The 18,266-nt window shown below is 46.3% G+C and overlaps 2 protein-coding genes across 3 annotated transcripts; one reads left to right on the forward strand and one right to left on the reverse strand.

The window, feature by feature from the left end:
• Positions 1 to 177: 177 nt before the first annotated feature.
• vps35l (VPS35 endosomal protein sorting factor like) lies at positions 178 to 9,940 on the reverse strand. Its single transcript, XM_070990096.1, has 30 exons — positions 9,909 to 9,940; positions 9,207 to 9,306; positions 8,871 to 9,053; positions 8,646 to 8,765; positions 8,522 to 8,546; positions 7,776 to 7,852; positions 7,291 to 7,419; positions 7,105 to 7,189; positions 6,968 to 7,024; positions 6,780 to 6,876; positions 6,611 to 6,658; positions 6,229 to 6,322; positions 5,754 to 5,954; positions 5,577 to 5,623; positions 5,239 to 5,350; positions 5,037 to 5,153; positions 4,898 to 4,951; positions 4,717 to 4,797; positions 4,578 to 4,640; positions 4,403 to 4,488; positions 4,227 to 4,307; positions 3,941 to 4,004; positions 2,847 to 2,945; positions 2,669 to 2,746; positions 2,414 to 2,528; positions 1,952 to 2,091; positions 1,678 to 1,843; positions 1,209 to 1,327; positions 969 to 1,118; positions 178 to 864 (listed from the first exon to the last, which is right to left on the reverse strand). The coding sequence occupies exons 1-30, from the start codon at positions 9,923 to 9,925 to the stop codon at positions 766 to 768; spliced, it is 2,904 nt and encodes a 967-aa protein (XP_070846197.1). The 5' UTR covers positions 9,926 to 9,940; the 3' UTR covers positions 178 to 765.
• Positions 9,941 to 10,433: 493 nt separating this feature from the next.
• Positions 10,434 to 18,222, forward strand: zdhhc16b (zinc finger DHHC-type palmitoyltransferase 16b). Of its 2 annotated transcripts, none has more exons than XM_070989936.1 (10): positions 10,434 to 10,557; positions 13,688 to 13,989; positions 14,084 to 14,278; positions 14,421 to 14,509; positions 14,593 to 14,621; positions 14,736 to 14,869; positions 15,339 to 15,424; positions 15,514 to 15,637; positions 15,780 to 15,850; positions 16,315 to 18,222. In XM_070989936.1, the coding sequence occupies exons 2-10, from the start codon at positions 13,720 to 13,722 to the stop codon at positions 16,415 to 16,417; spliced, it is 1,101 nt and encodes a 366-aa protein (XP_070846037.1). In that variant the 5' UTR covers positions 10,434 to 10,557; positions 13,688 to 13,719; the 3' UTR covers positions 16,418 to 18,222. The 2 variants fall into 2 exon arrangements, with proteins under 2 accessions (XP_070846037.1, XP_070846036.1); XM_070989935.1 differs by having other exon boundaries at positions 13,692 to 13,989.
• Positions 18,223 to 18,266: the final 44 nt, after the last annotated feature.

Below are 18,266 nucleotides of genomic sequence, written 5' to 3' on the forward strand. Positions count from 1 at the left end.
GTCCGCTTTTTATTTCATCAGTGTGTCAGAAAAAAGGTTGATGCAAAAAAAAAAAAACAGGATTGTCTGTTTGAACGTGGGATTAAAAAAAAGGTGATTAGTTAATATGCAGTTAGTATCAATGAGAAGTGTAAGAACAGATTCAAACTCATGATCGGTATTTAAATACAAAGCAGGATGACTGTTTATTTGTACAGATGCCTGAAGAGGACGACATGTTGAAACACTATTAATGAACCATGTTACATATGAACTGTATGCATGATGCCAGATTATGTTGCAATACAGGGAACTCTTGTGAAAATCACCTGGTATGCTAGTTTTTTTGCTTGTTTGAGGTGAAACGCTGCAGGTAACAACACCAGACCCGCTGCTCAGCGGCTTGTTTGTCCTCAGCGACCTGCGACTCGGCAGAAGGAAACATGCAGACAGATGTTCCCCACAAACACTGACGCTGAACAAGAGCAATGAATTGTCTTTAAGGTCTCACTGTCTTATGATTGTGTAATTAGTTGCTATTTCCAGGCTTTAAAATGGCAAGAACAAGGACTCTGGCACATGCACAGCTCTCTGTAACTTCAGTCAACAAATCTCAATTTTCAGTGCCAAAGTGTCTAATGAGTGCTTTGAATCCATTCAAATGTACAAAGTGTCCTCCCACAAATACATTAAGGCGTTTTCTTCTTCTTCTTTGTGCTCCTTGGTATCTTTTATTTACACAAACTTAGTGCACAGACATTTCACAAAGGGTGCAGAGGTTGACGCTCAGGTGCGGGACTGCAGCGTCAGCCTCTGGACTGTGTCCGACAGGTGAGTCATGTCAGGCTGCTGGGCCTGGTGTTTGATGCTCTCCAGGGTCCGAACCTGGAGCGGAAACATGAGACAGGAAGTCACTACAGCTGCGTATGTTCAGTGCTGTTGTCTGTCAAAGTCTTGAGATAAATGCTATTAGTATTGAGTGAACTCACTGAGATTCGGGTCTCGCAGTATCCGTGTTTGTGGCTGAGGTTCCACAGGTTGACGGCCAGCTGGCTCAGCTTGTTGTTCCGCAGGTCACCGTGAGCCAGCAGGACACTGAACAGGGAAAAGGCCAGAGCGCCTTGACGCCGTGTGCTCTGCTGCAGAGGGGGCGAGAAGAACGTGTTAATGAAGTGCTGCTCATGACTGGAACACTGCGATTTAAGAAAAAAGAGATGCTTCTGCCTCACCTCGTCCCGACCGAGCGCCTTCAGGTGGTCCAGGATCTGTCCGATCAGAGTCTCACACAGCTTGTTGATCTCTGATAGGAACTTGGGGTCTCCTCCATAAAGCGTCTCATTGGAGTCCACTGGGAGCAGGCATGGAGGGAAAAGATCCATTTAGTTGGACAAATGCTTTTAAAGGACTGTGCTCACATATAACCCCGCTCTAAAGAACTACAACTTACAAACAGATGAAAAGTTAAGCCTCTTGTACTGCAACACTTAGAACTTGGATGTACACAGAAAATAACTTAGGGATAATCCATAAAAGGGGATCAGGGAATTTATCGGAAATCTGTGAAAATCCTGAAGTTGGGGTTCCAAGAAAAAGGGCTCAGAGAAAAGAAACCTAAATTATGTCTGTACGAAAACAAAGAGGAGCAGTAGTTTGGATTTCAGCGTTTTTGCGACACTGCGCGTGTGTGTGTCTGAGCACCTTTCGGGATGGAGTAGAGGTAGGTTTCCTGGCTCATGGCGGCCAGCAGGGGCAGTGCGCTGACGTAAACCCGCACCTTGGCGTCGCTGTTTTCCTCCCAGGTGTAATCCTGGACCATGTTGAGCAGACCACGGACCAGGTAGAGCACGCCGTGCTCTGGATGGTCCTGCAAACACATTCCCACGCACAGGTTAGCCCGTTGGTTTGGTACCTCATCTCCTTTGACCCCTAAATAATTTGAAGCTGAATGCTTCTGGATGCTGGATTCTGTTACCGGGACAACCAGCAGCGTAGACAGGAAGTTGTTGATGAAGTCCAGCAGGAAGCTCTCAGAGGAGCGAAGCTTCCCCTCCACGCTGATGGAGCGAGGAACCTCTGGAATAATACTGACCGCTGCCTTCAGGAAAGCATCCGCTGGAGGTGTGGACAGAAGGACGGAGAGAGGGAAAAGAGAGGGAAGGAGCACGGAAAGGAAAGGAGAAGAGTAAAGAAAAAAGGAGAGAGGAAGGGGGGAAGAAAGAGGAAAATGAAAGAGAAAATACGATTTGCAAATGGCAGAAGAAAGGAAAGAGGTAGGAAGGAAGGACAGATGCAAGGGAAGAGGAGAGGTAACAGAAGAAGAATGTCAGGAAGTAATGAAACAAATCATCATCATCTCAAGACTTAAACTAAAACCCAGAACGGGACCTGAATTTTTACTCCTGGCTTTAAAAGCTGAGAGGAAGCAGCTGCTCACCCTGAGAGAGACACTGGTTTGCCAACGCAACCTGACCAGAGAGCAGATAGAGGCTGAGACGACTGAAGATGCTGCTGAGAGACGGGATGGTGATGAAGCTGTAGGCAGCACACGCCTGCAGGAGAGGAAACACAACAGAGCTTGAACTGGCAGCAGGCGTCCGATCATTTTTCCTCCCTGTGTCTCAGCGGGCACTGCTGAAACCTCTTCCTGTCGGCGTGTGCGGTGGCCTGCGGGGATCAGCAGTTGACTCACCCTGACGAAGGCTGCTGTTTTTCTGGAGTGACTCCCTCTCATCACCCGACTGGTCTCCATGGCCAGCTGGTTCACCGTCTGGAAACAACGAGGCCAACGCTGAGGATCGCGAGTGTGTGTGTGTGTGTGTGTGCGTGAATTAGCGTCACACAAACTAAACATGGTGATATATACTGACGTGAATGAGCTGCACCAGCACTGGCTCCAGGTTACAGAAGGTGGCTCTGGCCTCCACACAGAAACTCAACTGCTGCTCGAAGTCACGGCCAAAAGAGACCTGAACACAGACAGACGAGTGCAAGACGAGAGAAAACAGATCTTCTCTTACTCAGCGACTGCATTGTATTTAATTTACTTATACAGTCATGGACGAAAGTATTGGCACCCCTCTGGAAGTGTTGGTTTTCTAGCAAAAGTTGCACACTTCTGGAGGTTTTTTGATAAAATAACCAAACCAGGATCATTTCAATAACTTAACATGACTAAAACAACAATTGGTTTCCCCAAATTCAACACAAAATATCACCGAAATGCTGCAGGAAATGAAAACTGCATGGTCAAAAGTATTGGCACCCCTTCACAACAAGTGTCTTTTGTACTGATAAAAGCACATTTCTCATTGTTACAATCTTGTGTTAAGGTTATGGGTAGTCAGACTTCAGCTCTGGTAGCATTCCTGACAAATATCAGTCCATTTCTCAAGGACAATAAGCTCCAGTTTACTCACTATACATTTCTTTTGGTTTCTATGGAAGGCATGATGTTTTCCAAAGGATTTCCAAATATTTGAATGAATCTACCTTCCTCTTTACATGCAGCTGATTTTCAGTGCCAGAGGAAGCAAAACAGCCCTACAGTATCACCTACTTATTGCCATGCTTCAGTTTTTCCTCGTCCATACACACTGCTGTCAAGCATGGCCATGACCAGGTGATGCTCTAGGGCTATTTTGCTTCCTCCTCCTCCTCCTTCCTATTTTGGTAGTATTTTGTGTTGAATTTGGGGAAACCAATTGTTTTAGTTGTGTTAAGTTATTGAAATGATCCTGGTTTGGTTATTTTATCAAAAAACCTCCAAAAGTGGGCGACTTTTGCTGGAAAGCCAACACTTCCAGGGGGGTGCCACTACTTTCGTCCATGACTGTAAATGACATTTGCTGTTTTGTCATATGGGATTGTGTCATCAAAATAGTCCCCAGCAACAAGAAAGCACTGAGAAATGGATGGTGGCCACAAGAAAACCAACGTCTTATCACGGTCTGAGGAGTCTCACCATGCGGATGAAACCGATGATCAGCAGAGCCGAAGACCTTTTCTCATCGTCCAGAGTGAGAGCGCTGCAGAAGAGAGAGCACACAGGAGACTGAAGGCTGTCGCCGGGCAGATCAGGAGAGCAGCCGTAAGAAATAATATAGAGCTCAATCACTGTCTACATGAACAGAACTGGAACTAAGAGGAACGCTAGGTGCTGAGAACCACTGGCATTGACTGGAATTAAAATGAGACAGAAAGTCAAAAAAGTAGAATTAAATAAATAAGAAAATTGACAAATATCCTACTTGACAGAGTCGTGCATGGTCTTGCAGATGTGCAGCATGGCGTTGAGGATGACCGGGTCTCTGGTGGGCTCCACCTGGTGTCTGCAGGAGGCAGGCAGTGAGCAGATGCCACTTTTTTGTCACAAAATAATAAATGCAAATGCAAAATAAATGCCTTTAATGCATGAAGCTCTTACTTGATAAAGACCTCCATGATGGATCTGCAGACCTCCACCCTCACGCTGTCCTTCTGGAACATGTCGAGGAACGGCAGGAAACGCTCCTGGGAAACAGAAACATTGGGGAACATTGTGGAACACTGTGGAAGTGTGGCCTCCAGAGTGCAAAGCTTTTGAACTGGTGGATGCTCACCATGGAGAAGAGGACGGAGAAGTCGTGGAAGTAGGTGAGGATCTTCCTGATCACTGACTGCAGCTGGATTCAGAACAGAACAACGTTAGAGTCAGCGCAGAGCAGATGGCAGGAGCTGGAGACGGCTTGAGCTGCTCACCTGTGGATAAGCGTCCTCAAAGGCCCGGTCAGGGGTCATGTGTTTGATGACATCAGCCAGAACGGTGTTGACCTCACGTTTCTGAGAGCACGGGGAAAAAGAAAGGATGGAGAAACTTTGACTTCCACATCCTAAAACGTGTCACAGCTCCTCCTCCTCCTCTCCGCTGGGCTTTACTCACTGTGAAGTGACGGCAGGTGAACTCCACCCAGATCTCTGCACAGTTGATGTAATCCTGAAAACCGCAGACAACCACACATGCAGTCAGACCCTGAGTGTTTTCCGGGGAAAGACACAGAGCAGCGTTGTTCTCACAGTACCTGAGGGCTGCGCACTTTGGTGACCACCTTCCAGGCTTCATTCAGGATCGTCAGCCTCTCGGATTCTGGAGGGTCGGCACAGGCCAGGCTGCGACCCAGAGACCCGAACAACAGATGCTGGAGAGCAGACGACAATCAAGCTTTTTATTTCAACATTTACACCCATTGGATCACCTCGTTACAGCTGTTCACGTCCTCTGACCTTCGGGAAGCCGGCCTCGTCGCAGTCTTTGATCATACCGATGAAGTCGGTGGCTCTGGCGGCAACAAACTCAGGCCTGAACGCCCTCATGACTGAATTCAGCAGCAAAGCACTGTGGGAAACAGGAACGAAAAAGGACATTCTCTGTTTTTCATCACCATCAGAAACCATTGAATCGCTGACTATAAGCTCTGTAAAGGTACATTTCTGAGGTCTTTCCTGCTGTCTTTCCTGTTGATCATCTTGTCATCTTGACATTTACCCTGAACCTCGTGGTGGGGGCTAGGAACCACTGCACTAATTCCATTAATCTAATTATTGTTCTTTAAAGCACTCACTTGTTCCCCAGCTTCTTGCATCTCTCCATCATCTCCGTTAGCAGAGGCTGAAAATGGAAACACAAACAGAAGTTTTGAGCGAGTGCGACTTTGGCCCTGAAACTATTGAACGCTTTCAGGTGGAATATTTCTGGAATATTTTGAGCTGAAAGCGCTCTGAGAAGTGTGGCTGCGTGCCTCTGGAGCTCTGTAGGCGATGCACTGCAGGATCCAGTTGATGGCGGGTGAATAAAGCGTCAGGTACTCGGGCACCTCCACCCTCTGCAGGACCAGCTGGTTCTGGACGCTCTCCCCGCTGATCTGCCGGAAAGTGCCGAGCAGGTCGAAGAAGTTGCGGTTCAGGCTGTCTTTCAGGTGGGGGGCGACTTCCATACCCACCTGGAGGGAGAGAGCGATGTTAGCTCTGATGCCAGATCTCTGTTTTTTCCCTTGACCAATCAGAATAACGGTAAGAACTGAAGGTTTCTCTGGATACATACATACAACTGGGAAAACACATCAAAATGTGACAATAAAATTTGCTAAGAATAACAGGAAACAACACACTTTGGAAGCATTTGTCTCGACAGGAACAGGCAGAGGAAATGAGCCAGCAGGAGAGACAGTTGAACAAAAAACAGCAGATGAAAGGAAAGAAGTGAGCACATCTCACCCTGCAGAGGTAAGCTCTGGTGTACGCTGCCACGAGGGGGTCTCCTATCCCTCTGATCATGGCTGTCAACCGAGGGAGTGTCTCCTGAATTCCTCTGTGGAGGGTGAACGTGGTGTCATTTGTTGAAAAATCCTCTTAAGCAGAAGGGATTTTTAGCCCAATGTAGCAAATAAAATTGTCCCAATTTTTAATATAAAACAAGAAAGGTCATTCTGATTTATAGAGGAGAAATAAGCATATGATAGAAATCTAACTGGGACCTAATGTGGACCAGGTATTGGAACAAGCAACAGCAGAATACAAGCTAAATTTACTCTACAGAGCTAATCGGATATACGTGACTGATAAAGCCCATGAGGCCAACAGAGGGTTAAAAACTCACGATTTGTTCAGGAATCGGTTACACTTGAGAATGGCAGCCTCAACATATCTGTTCACCGAGGTCAAAGATTCAAACAGAAGAGACAACAGAGAGAGGGATCAAAAGGCAGAGTCCGAACAGGCCTGACATCCTGGTCATCTGAGAGTCTCCAGGTGGTGGTAAAGGATACAGTCGAGGAATAAGCTCTCTGATGGAGGCGATCTTGAAGAACCAATTGAGGCACGTCTCCTTGGCCGTGTCATTCACATCTTCGACTGTGAACGAGTCTGAGGAGGGAGGAAAACAAGAAGACGTCAGAAGGTGGAAAAAAAGACGAGGAAAAAGCTTAACGGCGCCAAATGACCATCACATCCATACCTGGGAGGGGTCTTGGGTCTGAACACATGGTCCAGATTCTATCGTACACCAGCCGGCCTACAAACAAAGTGAGACACGAGTCAGGAAACCTGCACGGTTTCTTCCTGAGCTGAGAGGAAGAAGGCTTCTCTACGCACCGAAAGTGTCGAGGATATCAGTGATGAGAACGAACTTGCTGGGGTAGAACTGGATCACCGAGGTGTCGGACAGAAGCTTCGAGCACTGGAACGCACACCACAGATCAGTGCCAATGATTTCACACACAGAACAAGAGATTTTTCCTTGTTATTTTGGGGGTTGAGTGTTTTCATCTGCCGGGTTACCTGGATGACGATCTTCAGGGCTTTGACCTTCTGGTCAGAAGCCCAGGCCTCCTTCAGGGACTGGTTCAGCTCTTCGATGCGGTTGGCGTAATCCTGCTGGGAGAGGTTCAGCAGCTCTCTCTGGGAGCCCTGCACACACACACACACACACACACACACACACACACACACACACACACACACACACACACACACACACACACACACACACACACACACACACACACACACACACACACACACACACACACACACACAGGCAAGCAGGTCCACAATGCATCCATGCTCTCATATGGATTCACTCTGCTTTGCTGAAGGGCTGTTTACGGCAATAAAAATCTATTTTGTTGAAGTTGAGGCGGTGGAAGTACTTGTAATGCATGTACAGGATTTGTACACTCGACCCATTCAGCTACACAGGAGCACACATACAGTACAGACAGATACAAGCCTGCTCCTACATGAGCTCTTGGACAAAAACGTACCTCCTCCAGATCGTCCAGTTCCTCCAGGCGAGTACGAACTTTCTCTGAAACAGCTGATCCTGGACTTGGAGCTTTTCCTACAACGACAGCAGGAGTGATTTGTTAGCTTTTGACTAAAGGAAAAACACACAGCCTCTGTATTGTTTTCTAGAGATTATTTAAAGCAGTACTGGCTGATTATTTTTGCCACTTTTGGCAGCAGAAAGATCCATAAACACAAAACTGATGTATTATTGCTTTAAAAAGTTGATAAGGCTAACATGATTCGGCCTCCACCTACTCCTGACAAAAATATCCAGCTCTTTAGCTGCTAAATTCTCCACCATGTTCACCAGCTAGTCCCAAACTTTGTGCAGTTTTCGGTGCCGAGCATTTGGTGTACAACGGGTCTATCAGAGGTTTTTCACTGAAAAGAACTGGCAGCTACACTGATGAGAGCTGTGAGAGTCAATCAAAACAAAGCTGCAGGCAGTGAAACCAAAACAATGATGACGGACGCTGAAAAGCTCCACAGAGCTGAGTGATAATTTGCCGCAGGTTCGTCACCATGAGCAACCCCAACCCCACCCTCACACAGTCACTTCATCCACTCTTAATATGAACATATTGATTATAGCAGCTTTAACTGTTTTCCTAATTAAACAGATAAAGCCTCAAATGTTCATGCAACTGTTTTATGAACAGGTTTGTGCTGTTAAGTGAAGAATTAATCAAAGTATTAGGATGAATACAAACTGGAGTCTTACCTTTGTCAGAGCCCATGAAAAGATTCTGTGAAGACAAAGAAACTGGTGTTATTTTCTGCACATGAAGGCTGATTAAACACACTGCTTTAGTTTATAGTAAGAGAACTGATGGAAGATGACTCACAATTGAGAGTTTTTCAGTGGTGGTGAACCTGGCCAGGATCTCCCCTCGTTTTGACGACCAGTGCTCAAAGTCTGGTCCGACTGCCTCCTCCTCCTTCTCCCTCTTCTTCCTCCCCAGGTCCTGAAAGCACAACGTCTCTTCTTAGAAAACGAGTTATCATCCTGTGTTCACTGCTTTTTGTGATTGTCTAAGTATTTCCTGGTCCGTCTGCGTGGGTGAACGCACCCCTGTGGAGGCGCTGTGTGACATGGCGGGAGCCTCGCTGGCTGAGGCCGCAGCAAACATGGAGAGGGGGTCGGTCCCATCCAGCATGGAGCTGAGGGGGTCTGCGGGGGCCGAGGAGGAGGAGGAGGAAGACGAGGAAGTGCTGCCTTTACGGGCCCCACGGCGCGTCTTTGTATCTGTCACCTGGGTGGGGTGGAGGGGAGGAGAGCGGAGCTGTTAGAGACTGTGATGGAGTAATTGATCCAGATGTTGATTGATGCATGTGTGCAGAGCAGACAGTGGCGTCTGTGAGGACCCTAGACAGGAGGAGGACAGTGATGACAGCAGATGGTATACCATGATGGGTTTGAGGGGATGGTAGTCTCCAAACTCCACCAGAGCTGCCTCAGGACGACATCTCTGCTGCTCGGCCTCATAGTTGCGCCCACGGGAACGCCTTGATACACAGCAGACAGACAGGAGACCAGACCAGGTTCAGCTGTTTCTACTCACATCCTTCCTCAGGGCCGTGACATTGTTGCTGATAACACTCTGTTTGTGTTTAAAGGATATCATTGCAGTGCTTCTGTCTTTAAGAAAGCACATATGGGATCATGCCTTAAAGACAAGGGTGGAAATCTGTGGCGGCAAACACATCCAGCTGTCATCGAGGCAGGCAAGTGTCAGCTCAAGACAGAGATACCACTGATTGTCAGAGCCATTATGTGAATAACAAGGCGCTGGTATCACTCGCATGACTAATTCTTTGTACATACATATTTAGATCTAAACCTGAAAGTGAGAGTGCTACAAGACCTGTGTAATACCTCTGACACATCCCCAAAGGCTCCGAGCAAACCACAGCCAAAGACGGCATTTCATAGCATAATAACACCTCGTAATGTTACTAATGTAATGTAATGTTAATATAACTAAGATCGCGATGCGCGCCTTTGCATTGCATGTTCTTTCTCAAACTTCGTTTACTATGAATGAATACACGATTAAACCGATTTCTGTTGATAGGAGATAGTTTTTAATGAGTGATCATCGTCTTACCACTGCACCGCAGCCATTTTTCTGCCGTCATGTGACACCTCAGTACTTCCTGGTTATGCCGAGTTTTGGCAAAGCACTTCACGTGAGCTCTCTATTGCACTTTTTGCTGTCACCGTAAGGACTGTTGCTGTCAACACGAATTGTGGTGCTGTTCTGCCAAATGTAACTACAACAGCGTGAACTGAGCGACATTTTAATGAACCGTAACAGCAACATTCAACTTCATTTCCCAGGAGACATTGCGCGCCCTCAAGCGAACTACTTCCAAAGAGAGGCTGAAAAAGATGAGGTCCCACTTTGGGTGAAATTTTCAGGCACTGACGAATCTTAGAGGAACTTTCTGTTGTCTAACGGATTACTTGGAGCAAATCAACCACACTCATTTGTGCTCGTTAGATTACTAGTTTTCCTCCACGGCTACATTTCACTTATAAAGACAACTTTCTCCAGCGGCAACGTTAGCCTACCGGAAGACGTGTTTGTTTGCTGTCGTTGAACGAAACGTCTGTTCAATAGACAATCTTTGTCAGCACGGCCGCTCTTGGCTGCGGGTCAGCAGCCGTCAGTGTGTGGACCTTAGCTAACCGCTTGGCTTGAACATGACCTGACCGTTGTACCTCAGGCTTGTCCGCCCAGTTCACCTGACCAGGTACAGCATGTCAATGTAAAGTTTGGTTGGAGTTGGGTACTGTATTGTTTTAAAATGACTCTTAACATGTGCAGGTTGAAGGTAGCTGGAGGCAGCTAGCAGTTGGCTAACATTACAGCATGACATATTGTAGCTAAATGAACAAATGCTATATAGTGTGATTCAGTCGGTCAGTGTGAATGAGCTTAATGTGCCATTTGTTTCATTCTTTTATTTCATTTCGACAAAAACGATATCCTGTTAGCTGACAAAAGCAAAACGCCACGGTATACAAGTAACGGCAATGCAATATCTTTTTGCCTCAGCACTTGAATGCATGTTGTGGGTGTGACACAGTGTCTAATCCAAACTACAGGACAGGGTGATATAATTAGAGGGACAAATGATGACCAAGTGGAGGGATTTCAAGTTTATTTTACTCAGCTAGAACTGTAGGTTCAAAACATTGCTTTAATTGAATGTAATGTGGCCCTTTAGACTGGTCCAATAAGATTATAGTACAGTTCCTATTAACATGGGTTGCATTAATGCTTAAAGAAATTAAAACAAAAGATGTTGGATTGAACAAACACGATCATAATTTCACTAAATGATACGTCCTATAATAATATGATGATATAGACTACATCGGTGTGAGTTTAGTTTGTCTGTCTTCCACACAGCTGTAGAAAATGGATTTGCATTATACTGCATTTATCAGTGTCCACAGTGAGATTACCTTAAACTCTGAGATTTACTGTGTCCAAACTACCGAGCCATGTTGTCTATAAAACAACGAGATTTAAGATGAACATGTCCATCACTGAACAACACATCACCTTGACTCAGGGTCAATCTAGGCAGGGAGTTCATTGTGTCTTTCTGATAGAGACAGACTAGACAGTCCTTGTCATTCGGGGGGGGGGAAGACCAGCCAGCTGTAATCTCACAGACGATTCTGCTTCAGTGATCTGCTTATCTCGAGAAATCTGCCTTTTGTTTTCCTCGAGATAACGAGATAGATTAACCTGCTGTCATGAGAAAATGAGCTTTGTTGACTCGAGATAACGAAGAAACTAACTTATGATCTTGAGATTAACAGTAAAGCAGTTCAGAGTGCGGCTGCTCTCTGCTCCTGTAGTTTATGCCCCATTTCGACCCATCGAACACGCAGAATGTACAGTAAGTGAACACAGTGTTTGTGAGCTCACATCCAGAGGAGCTGAGAAGCAGTGACAGACGAGTGACTTCTGTCTTAATGACGATCACGTTGGATCATTTTATGAGTCTTAAAGCTCAGATCAGCAGACACATCTTCCTCCTCTTCGGCTCGGAGAGACTGAGACAGCAGGACAAAGTAAAGCTTATTACAGCGAGACACAGTCCTCTTCCTCTAAGATGAGATTTAGGACAGGGGGTTGCCATAGCGACGGCGGCACCCTGCCGTGTGCCACTCTCTCATGTTCTTACTGTCTCTGCCGGGTACAGGACGCAGATGTGAACATCACACCTTTAAAGGTCCTGTTTAGTCAGCCAGCAGTCCGTCTGTGCATCGAGCAGAGGTCCTCAGAGGGTGGGACATTTCTCTCAGTTATTTTCTCCTCCTCTCACATCGTGATGTTGATTTCAGTCATCGCATCCTGATTGTAACCAGTTCCGTTCAACCTGAAACTGCTTATTGAAGTTTTCTCTGGAAGAACGAGCCTCTTCCTGATGTTTGACATGGAGAAACCACAAATTCAAATAGAAAGTATAGAAAGTGTGAAAGGTCTTGTTTGTGCGGAAACGGGAGGATCAGCCCCAGCCTCATCGTCAGAGCAGGATCAGATTATTTAAATGTAGTGAGTCAAATACTGTAATTGAATATTATAGTACCAGCTTTGTGATACCGGAAAACAAGAGTTAAAGGGTAACTGTGTTATAGTTAAATCAGGGCCATGTGTTATGTTGCAGCCTGTTTCATGGCTGTCAGCTGAGATGATGACCAATTCAAACACTTTTTGTACCAAATTCTGAATGTCGAATAGAAAGCAGCAGAAAATGAAAACTGAATAGTCATTTTCAGTTATTTTTAAGAAAGCCAAACATGATCAGGGATTAGCTTCTGAAATGTGAGCATTTTCTTTTTTGTCATGTGAAGGAGGAGTTAGATTAAGAAACAAATCTTGGATTTGATGGGAATTATTCACTATTTTCTATCATTTATTGAGAAAATGATTAATTATTCAAGAAAATTATTTCCATATTAGTCATTTATAAAAATAATCATTATTTACAAACCGTGACTCTTGTTTTTTTTTTTGTCATTGTGAACTTTTTCCTGGCATTAACAGGCTTTCCACACATCTGTGTGGAGTAATTACACTGATGTTACAGAATTAAGGTGGTCATCATTTATTAATGTTGCACCTTTTAATGTAGATAGAATTTCCCACCTTGACAGATGGGACATGTGTCCCATTTGCAGTCTTAGACCACCACTGTGTGTGTGTCTGGGCAAAGCAGTGATATTGAACAAAGTTTTCAGTGGTCACATGTCCAGTGAAGCAGCGGCTGATGGCAGAGAAAGAGGGCAGCTTGTCTGCAGGCCTTACTGTTACTGTCTACCAAAGGTCCTGGATTAGCATGTCTCATTATTAATGCCATGCTATTTTGGAGAGCCTGAACAAGCCTTATCTGTGAAACCAATACTCACTTTCATGAAATGATGCCCTGGATCAGGTAGCCGCTTTATTTCCTTCTTAAGACATTCATCCCTTCGCATTTCCCTCTTACAGGGTTACCACTCTGCATCTCCCATGTAAGTTTCTAAGAGGCTTCTGGCCTGTAGATCAGGATTTGCTGTGAATTATTAAAAAAGAAGTTAATTTGCAGGAGCTGATGGGCGGAGGACTACCTGATAGCCCCTGTGCTTCTTTTCTTTGACGGGCATGTGTCGCACAGAAGATGCTGTCGCCCGACTTGAACGCCTCGTGCTTTCTAGGAAAGGAGGTACTTTCAAAGTGTGGGGGTCTCGCTCGCTGCCTCGTAGCAGAGATGACCATGGAAAGCTCAGCGGTCATCAGGCTGCGCTACGAAGAGCTGCTGTTCTACGCAGCCTGCGTGTCTAACTGCTGGTGTGTGTGTCTGTGTGTCTGCGTGTGTCTGGAAGGCAGAGTGTGTAGGAGAGGGGGTGGCGGTGGTATGCGTATGGGCAGCAGCTGGAGGTGGCAGCTCTCCCGGGCCATGCGATTAGTGCTGCGCTGGTGCCGGCTGTGCCACCCGCTGAGAGGAAGCCGAGGCGGGGGGGCCAAGCCGTGGCTCGGCGGCAGGGTTTCGGAGCTGTGGAGCTACAGCAAGCTGCTGCTCAAGTCGCTGTACTTCAACAGCCTCAGCAACTCGGACACTCTGCTGGACTGTGCGTTTGAACCTGTCTACTGGATCGTGGACAACGTGACCCGCTGGTTTGGAGTGGTGAGTCGCTGGATTTCTATCCTGGATGTTTCTGCTCTCCTCTCCCCTCGCCTCCAAATGTTCCTCCTCGCTCTCTCTTGTCTTTCTCTCTCAGGTGTTTGTCTGTCTGGTCATACTTCTCACGACCTCAGTCGTCATCATCATCTATCTGTTCGTCCTACCCACCATCCTCAGCACTTACCCTGTGCACTGGAGCGCCTGGCACCTCTGCTGCGGCCACTGGCTTCTCGTCATGGTGGTCTTCCATTACTACAAGGCCGTCACCACCTCTCCAGGACACCCGCCCAAGGTACCAAAATCCTCTTAGGCTGACAGCTAAGTGCTGACATGATTTGTGTCAGCTGGAGTCTAAAACATTGTGTGCATGGTGGTCGCCTTCTGTGGCACCGCAACGCTCCACATTGTCCTCTTAATTTTTGTGTTTATTTTAGGACAAAGTTCATATTCCCTCAGTGTCTGTCTGTAAGAAATGCATCACTCCAAAACCGGCCAGGACGCACCACTGCAGCATCTGCAACATGTAAGACAGCTGAACAGTAATCCTTCTGTAGAGTTTGTCATTTTCCTGTGTTTTAATGGTGAACTGTCTCTGTCACTTCAAAGGTGCGTTTTGAAGATGGACCACCACTGTCGTATCCTTCTAACAAGGAACACAGAAAAACCCCAGAAATGAATTAGACTTTTTATGCTTTTTAAATGTTTCCTGTGTTCCCACTCTGCACAAACGGACCTGAACCTGTTTTCAGCCTGGTTGAACAACTGCGTGGGCCACTTCAACCACCGCTACTTCTTCTCCTTCTGCCTGTACATGACGCTGGGCTGCATCTACTGCAGCATCAGCAGCAGGAACCTGTTTATGGAGGCCTACAGTGCTATTGAGGTGAGTCAGGGCTGCAGATGAGTTTGCTCTTTTCATGAGGTTTTGTGAAGAGCAGAGACTGTTCAGTTGAGGCGGGGAGCTGAGATGAAATGTTCTGTTGAGTGGCACCTGCCAGGCGGTATTAAGAAGGCAGAAGTCGAGCTCGGATGAGAAGTGAAACAGGAGACGTGGAAAGGATCTTTGCTTTCTGCTCTCATATTTATCTGAGCAGGGATGGTTTCATCTCAAAGCTGATGGTGCAGCAGCTGGTAAACAAACAGCTCAAGGCTTCGAATACCGCACCCAAAGATCACTTAACAGGATCAGGATCCCGCATGTTAGACTTGTAACTTACCCATATTGTAAGTGGCCTTTTGATCCTGCGCCAGGATGACCTCACAAAGCAGCGAGCTAAAGCATCCTGGGATCAGACCTGAAAGTGAAATGTTCTGTGTGCATCTGACACCAGTATGAACTCTGTCTCCTTCAGAGTTACTATCAGACCTCTCCTCCAACCGACACCTTAGGGGAGACCACCGCTCACAAGAGCGTCATCTTCCTCTGGGTGCTGACCAGGTACTGAACGCCTCAGCACATGTTCTCCAGCTGTTAGGGAAAGGTCGACAACATCAGCTCAGGTTGTGTGTGTCTGTGTCCCCCTGCAGCTCGGTGGCAGTCGCTCTGGGAGGTCTCACCCTGTGGCACGTCATACTCATCAGCAGAGGAGAGACCAGCGTGGAGCGCCACATCAACCGCAAGGAGACCAAAAGACTGCGGGAGAAGGGGAAGGTACACACACGTATATAGTCAGTATTGAAGCACTGCAGGCTTTGTTCAGTGCACATGCTGGTTTTCACTGCGCAGAGCACTTAAAACAAAAAGCTTACATAATGATATTCACTCTGCAAGTGTTTTCTCTCTTCTCACGCAGGTGTTCAGAAATCCATATCATCACGGCAAAATGAACAACTGGAAGTTACTGTTTGGTGTTGAAAAAAGGAGGTGAGCTCAGTGTAAAAATGCTCCAGTCATTACAAATTTCAGGCGAAGCAGGAGCAGTTTATACACAGTGAACGCTCGCTGAGCAGCTACAGAAACACAATACATGTATCTGTTTACAGAGCAGCCATCAATCCCACGTTGCTTCATAAACAAGTCAGTCGATAATAACGGCAACCGCAGTCTGACCTGATGCTGACGTGTGAGTGATGGAGGAGAGATTGCGGTGGTTTCTTGCTTCCTGCGACATGTTTTCTCACCTGACAACCTTTTGGTTGTTCTGGTGGATACTCGTGTTTTCGCAAACTGAATTCCAAAAGATGATTAAAGCAAAAGCGCATCGAATCTGACCCCTGATTGTTGATTTGTACGCAGTGGGATCATTGCGGAGACTCCTGAAGCAGACTGCGTGTTTGAAAATGCTGTTTCCAGCCACATTTCAGGTCGTTTGTTCCTCTGCTCCTCAGCCACTGGTTGACGCGGGTCCTGTTGCCGTCCAGCCATCTTCCAAACGGAGACGGCATCATGTGGGAATGCACCTTCACCAGAAGAGACCCCATGGCCATCTGATCTTCATCCATTTACTCGTAACCAAAAAGTTTGGACCTGCATTTACACTACAAGCAGCGTGAGCGGTGTCAGCTCATCTGTTCTGGTCTGCTGCTGCGATCATTTGATAAGGAGAAAGAAGCTTTGGAGCTGCAATCAAAGAGTTTGTTTTGCGTTGGTATTTGCACTGCTGGACGTGGGAACCATGTGGATATAACCACTCGTGACTCGTCTTCATATCATGTTCCACCTGTCGGCAGGCGACCTGCAGTCAGTCTGCCTGCAGGCTCCTCCACCAGCCGGCTTCACCCTGCAGCTGCAGCACTGTTGATGAACATACTTTCAAAGCGGGGCTGCTGGTCAGCATCGTGGTCAACACCAAACCTCTTCCTCCTTTGTCCCAGCCATTCGTAAAGACTTGACTAGGACTTTTTGTGCATTACCTGGACTGAAACCCTGCAGCCTCTGTTGATGTGTGTGTCAGCTGAGCGGACGGACGTACGGGCAGAAGGCAGTGTTCTCTGAAAGGTGCGATGTGGTGCATCTCTAAACATCAGTGCAGCACATTTCCATTTCCCAGACACTCTGCTTGCTTTGTATTCCAAGTGGTTTTCTGTCTTTACTCAAAGACAGTTTTGTTTTCCGTTCCGCTTTCACTGTTTCCACCACAAACTTTACAGCTTTATCCTGTGTGGCATCGTCTCCACTGCAGCACTGTGGTCCTTATTCGTGCCCTGATTTGACCTGCTGGCTGGTAACATGAAACTCAGATTGACAGTCTTCTCAGGTTTCATTTTCATGCCTCTGTGCTGGCGACAGCTGTGGACAGAGGTGCTTTCAGGTGATACATACATGCGTCTCATCTCATGAATACGGTATCTCAGGAACACCTTGAGCGAATTCCTTCAAATCTGGCACAAACGTCCACTTGGACTCATGAACTGATTAGATTCTGGAGGTCAAAGGTCACTGTGACCTCACAAAACCCCCAAAACTAACAACTTTGATTGAATTCCTTCAAAGTCTTCATTATATGAGTGTGGACAGACATGGATGTGAACTGCAGCTTGACTGGCTGGCGGAGGGATACAGCTTCGAGGTGGTAGTTCTATGTTTACTGTTTTAATGTGGCAGCAGGAACGTGCTTGTGGTTCATTGATGAGAAAATGCTAAACATAGCACCAGTAGTAACAGATGCCGTATTGATCGCTGCGTCCATGTTTAGAGGTCTGAGCCTAGGCCTCGCCTGCGTCTTTAAGAGGTCTGTAGTTTTCATTGTACACTAACTAGAATAACTGTTTGTGTCTCAGGCTGAGGACAAATCCAAGTTTCTTATTGTGGCGGTGGAAAGTCATGAAATGACCTTTTGGATTTTAAGCTTTCCTGCTCTGCATATTTATACCGGTGATGTTTTGCTGTTTTTGGGCAGCGTGTTTGAAGCTCTGCTCTGCACTGATGATCTTGTCCCGAAGAAGAGCGAAAAACCAAGATTTTAATTCACTTGTCTTAAATTTCTGGCTTGAATCTTTTCCTTACTTGCCAGTTTAGGAAATGAAAAAAACAAACTACTTTTATCATGTTTTTTTTCGCTGATACTGGTGATGAAATACAGCTGTGTGCCTTCTTTGTTCACCCTTTAAAATGAGGCACGTGTAATTCAAGATTTCTAATTCCCGCTCCAACATGTTCAAACTCATCTGAACGATAGATACATTGGATCTGCAGTTGCCATAGAATCATGACGAACGTCTGCGATTAGCATTTGTGACCAATGGGAGCTGTGCTCCAGTTGTGTTTTTTAAATAAAATACTTGTTTGATATTTCAAGTGTTTTCATTCTGGTGTGGTGATATTTAACATAGCCAAAACG

The sequence above is a fragment of the Chaetodon trifascialis genome, chromosome 21 (genome assembly GCF_039877785.1).
Source record: "Chaetodon trifascialis isolate fChaTrf1 chromosome 21, fChaTrf1.hap1, whole genome shotgun sequence".
In the NCBI taxonomy this organism is placed as follows: Eukaryota; Metazoa; Chordata; class Actinopteri; order Chaetodontiformes; family Chaetodontidae; genus Chaetodon; species Chaetodon trifascialis.

Coding starts and splice junctions, on each gene's coding strand:
- vps35l (XM_070990096.1), bottom strand. Junction 7,190..7,290: donor CCCTGAAGATCGTCATCCAG/GTAACCCGGCAG, acceptor TGTGCGTTCCAG/TGCTCGAAGCTTCTGTCCGA. Junction 865..968: donor ACTGCGAGACCCGAATCTCA/GTGAGTTCACTC, acceptor TTTCCGCTCCAG/GTTCGGACCCTGGAGAGCAT.
- zdhhc16b (XM_070989936.1), top strand. CDS start 13,720: ATGCGTATGGGCAGCAGCTGGAGGTGGCAGCTCTCCCGGGCCATGCGA. Junction 14,870..15,338: donor AGGCCTACAGTGCTATTGAG/GTGAGTCAGGGC, acceptor TGTCTCCTTCAG/AGTTACTATCAGACCTCTCC. Junction 15,425..15,513: donor TTCCTCTGGGTGCTGACCAG/GTACTGAACGCC, acceptor GTCCCCCTGCAG/CTCGGTGGCAGTCGCTCTGG.